This window comes from Octopus bimaculoides, chromosome 6, assembly GCF_001194135.2.
Source record: "Octopus bimaculoides isolate UCB-OBI-ISO-001 chromosome 6, ASM119413v2, whole genome shotgun sequence".
Taxonomy (NCBI): domain Eukaryota; kingdom Metazoa; phylum Mollusca; class Cephalopoda; order Octopoda; family Octopodidae; genus Octopus; species Octopus bimaculoides.
The window spans coordinates 116,578,043-116,582,366 of NC_068986.1; the positions used below are offsets into that span (position 1 = coordinate 116,578,043).

Below are 4,324 nucleotides of genomic sequence, written 5' to 3' on the forward strand. Positions count from 1 at the left end.
ATCCAATTTGAATAATCTCAGTGATGATGACCACAGGGTTATCTGAAAATCTAACCAGATTAAAGCAGCACAGTAATTAAATAATAGTGCTGGTGGCCTGCAATAAGCACCATTCATGTGTGGGTGATTGCCAGTGCCACTTGACTGGCTCCCCATGCTGGTAGCATGTAAAGAGCACCATCCAAATGTGGCTGATGCCAGTGCCACTTGACTGGCTCCTATGCTGATGGTATGTAAAAAGCATCCACTACACTCTTGGTGTGGTTGGCATTAGGAAGGGCATCCAGCTGTAGAAACATTGCCAGATCAGATTGGAGCCTGGTGAGGCTGACTGGCTTGCCAGTCCCCAGTCAAACCGTCCAACCCATGCCAGCATGGAAAACGGACGTTAACCGATGATGATGATGATGACGACTAAAGAAGGTCACATGGGCGAAGGAATGATAAAAATATTCTCTTGATATTTTCTCTCTGTAGCTTTGATCCCAGTTAAGAAACATAAACCTCAATATAAGCCTTGTTAATACATTGTGCAGTAATAAGTGTGTGTGTGTGTGTGTGTGTGTGTGTGTTTGTAGAAAAGAAGGGAGATAACTCACAACAGAATTGCTAAAATTGCAGATCGAACTGAAGTGTGTGGCAGTCAAGGATTTCTTCCATTCTCCTCTTGGTACCGACTCATCAGAATCTCCCTTTGTAGTTCATTGCCATGTAACCTGTTGTATAAGAGAGAGAGAGGTTGAGTTGTATGAATGTATGAATGTGTACGTGTGTGTGTGTAGATAGGTGTATACAGGTGAGATATATTGGGTGTGGATTATAAGAATACACACACACAGGGTTTCAAGTAACTTCAGTTGTATTCTCACAACCATGCATGTGTCCTCCATCTCAGTCAAACTGTTTACATTTCAGTCATTTACTGGAATAAATTTGGTAATTAGTAAATGAGGCTAATAATTATGTAACAATTCACTATTACAATATACTTTTGTTGTTCATTGGTAGAGAGACGGTCAATCTGCCAACAAAAACGTGCATTAGTTGTAGTAGTTTGTTTATCTTTTATTAACAACCAGGTGGCAATACCTGCCAGGTATTATTACATCAAAGTAACTATGTGGGAATTTGATTAATCTATAATATAAATCGAACATGGGCAACCATTGTATTCTTTCTTGTCTCGAGGTTCACGGCCAAATGGCTGGGTGGATTCGCGTGAAATATGGCACACATGTGGAGACAGGTGCATAGATTGGAACGCACTTTATATTTTTTCCTAGCCCCCATAGTTACCGAGAAAATCGACTAAAACAACCTGCATGCGTGTATGTGAGTGTGTGTCACTGAAGCCATTCGTACATACATAATTACTCTCTCTCTCTCGATTTTTCTCTGTCAATCACTCACACATTCACTCACTACAAAAACTGAATAAAAAATTCAGTTATTTCTCTCTCTCTGATATACACACACACACACCATCAACATTACTCTCTCTCTGTCTCGCACACCCCATCAAACATACACACACACACACACACAGAGACATACGCACGCACATCAATTCTTCCGTCTCACGCAAACTTCAAAAGAAGTTCAGTCATAAAACTGTCCATGTCTCATTTCATTTGACGCCCACTTCAAAAGATCCCCTTTCCCCAAAACACATATTAAAAAATATTTTCACTTGTCCGGCCATTGATCAAGAGATAAAACACAAACCACCTCCGTGGAGTAGTTGGTTTTAGGAAGGGCATCCAGCTGTAAAATCCTTGCCAAAACATAGAGTAGCTTAAGGTAGGTTTTTTCCTACCTTGCCAGCTCCTGTCAACTGTCCTACCCATGCATGCAAGGAAGATGGATGTTAAGCGGTGATCATCATCATCAAATGTCCACTTTTTCATATTTCCAAGGGTCAGACAGAATGCACAATGTTTGAGAAAAGTGACATCTGGAACACTTCTGATCATAATTCTACCTGATCAGAGATGATTTGGGTTCAAATGTCAACAATACATGTTTGACAACAGCAAAGATCATGCTATTGACCTGCACACAGTTTTGATAGCATCCTGACCATCCCAGGGGACAAAATTTGGCTATATGATGAAAACAGGATGGTCATTGCTTGAAACTCACTCGGTCACAAATGACCCAAGTAGAGTGTCTTGCTTAAGGAGAGACGAGTAGAGTAGTTTGTCTTGTTTAGGGAACACAACGCAATGGTAGTTATATTACACAACTAGGTAGGTTTGATTAGTAGAAAGTCTGGCTTAAGGAACACAACACAATAGCAGCTAACATTGAGGGATGCACCTAGGTAGACTGAGGCAGTTAGAGAGGCTTAGCATCAGTCCTTATGTTGTGAGTTCAATTTCTGCCAAGGTCAACTTTGCCTTTCGTTCTCTTGGGTCAAGAATGACCAAGGGACAAAACAACAAATCTTTAACAAAAATGGGAGCAAGTGTAAAAACAAAAAAATCAAACAAAACTTATTGAAGAAAATATATTTACAGTGCTTTATCTCTTCTCTCTTTGTAAAGTTTGTGGAATTCAATATCTCTCTGATCCATCACTGATCTGCTATAATCCCTGGACAAACTGTAGACAAGAGGAAAATGAAAAGAAATTATCAGTTTGAGCAAAGACCTGATTATGAGATTGAGAATGTTCACTCCACAACTACATGGGGGCTCTGAATCTGATTTCATTACACAGCACTTTGGGTAGTTGCAGGCTGACCAAAGATTTATCAGTAAAGTTTGGTAGATGGAAACTGTGTGGAAGTATGTTGGAGTGATGGTACCTGTTTTGGGGAGACAAGCTTAAGCTAGTGGCACCTGGGGCCCAGGTGACTCAGAAGTATTTGGGCCAAGTCACCAGTCTGTGCACAAAGACAAAATATAGTTCTATATTTAAGAGATGAGGAATTATATATACATTACTTACATTTGACAGATATTTGTCCTTATCCTGTTTGTTGCTAACACAATGTTTCGGTTGATATACCCTCCAGCCTTCATCAAATGTCCTGGGGAAATTTCGAACCTGGGTTCTCATTCCTAAGGTATTTGTCACTGCCTGGAATCGAACTCGGAATCTTGGGGTTAGTAGCCCGCGCTCTTAACCACTATGCATATGGCGTAGTGGTTAAGATTGCGGGCTACTAACCCCAAGATTCTGAGTTCAATTCCAGGCAGTGATCTGAATAATAATAATAATAATAATAATAATAATAATAATAATAATAATAATAATAATAATGATAATAACAACAACATTGAAAAATATCTTAGGAATGAGAACCCAGGTTCAAAATTTCCCCAAGACACCTGATGAAGGCTGGAGGGTATATCACCTGAAATATTGTGTTAACAACAAACAAGATGAGGACAAATATCTGTCAAATGTAAATAAAGACAAAATATATTTCTAGCCTTTTTAAAAGAGATAATTACAGGATGATAATTAAAGAGATAATTAAGGGATGATACCTTTTATGAAAATGCAAGTTTGATGAGCCAATGAGAGCCTCTTCAACATGCTAGAAATAACAGCCAAATCCATTTTAAATAGGACATAGCTAGTTTAGTCAGAGAATTCTCAGTCTTTCCTTCCTTCCTTCTGATACTAACACAGGCCCTGAACAAGCATTACAGAATTGAAATTAAAACACGAGATCTTGTGGAGATGGTGTGTTAGTCACTGGGTAACAGAAGTGTGATGAAACTCTATGGCGCTTTATAATATTCAGGACTATTAAGAAATAAACCAATAATTACAGGATGTCCATGTGTTGTTGTTGTTGTTGTTGTTGTTGTTGTTGTTGTTTCAGATTCAGTACAACCTGTCAGCTCTGAGCAAACAAAAACAATTCTGAAAATAATATTTGCTTCTCTCAATTCAGTTCAATTCTTTGTGTTGATTCCATTCTGGAAAGAAATATTCTGGTTCAACACTGGTGAGGAGTTCTTGAAGATAGTACGATCTCTAGTCATAATGAGGTTGAGTAAAGTAGAGTGTCTTGCTTAAGGAGAGACGAGTAGAGTAGTTTGTCTTGTTTAGGGAACACAACACAATGGTAGTTATATTACACAACTAGGTAGGTTTGATTAGTAGAAAGTCTGGCTTAAGGAACACAACACAATAGCAGCTAACATCGAGGGACACACCTAGGTAGACTGAGGCAGTTAGAGAGGTTTAGCAGCTTCTCATCAGTCCTTATGTTGTGAGTTCAATTTCTGCCAAGGTCAACTTTGCCTTTCATTCTCTTGGGGCCAATCATCATCATCATCATCGTTTAACGTCCGCTTTCCATGCT

At 39.1% G+C, this 4,324-nt stretch overlaps 1 protein-coding gene across 1 annotated transcript in view; it reads right to left on the bottom strand.

Moving 5' to 3' along the window:
• Positions 1–4,324, bottom strand: part of LOC106872203 (dnaJ homolog subfamily C member 4) — a 25,757-nt gene that overhangs the window by 6,893 nt on the left and 14,540 nt on the right. The window contains exons 6-7 of the mRNA XM_014919103.2: positions 2,518–2,604; positions 600–716 (exon numbers count right to left, since the gene is read on the bottom strand). Coding sequence (XP_014774589.1) covers positions 644–716; positions 2,518–2,604 — 160 coding nt within the window. The 3' untranslated portion in view covers positions 600–643. The remainder of the gene's footprint in view (positions 1–599; positions 717–2,517; positions 2,605–4,324) is intronic.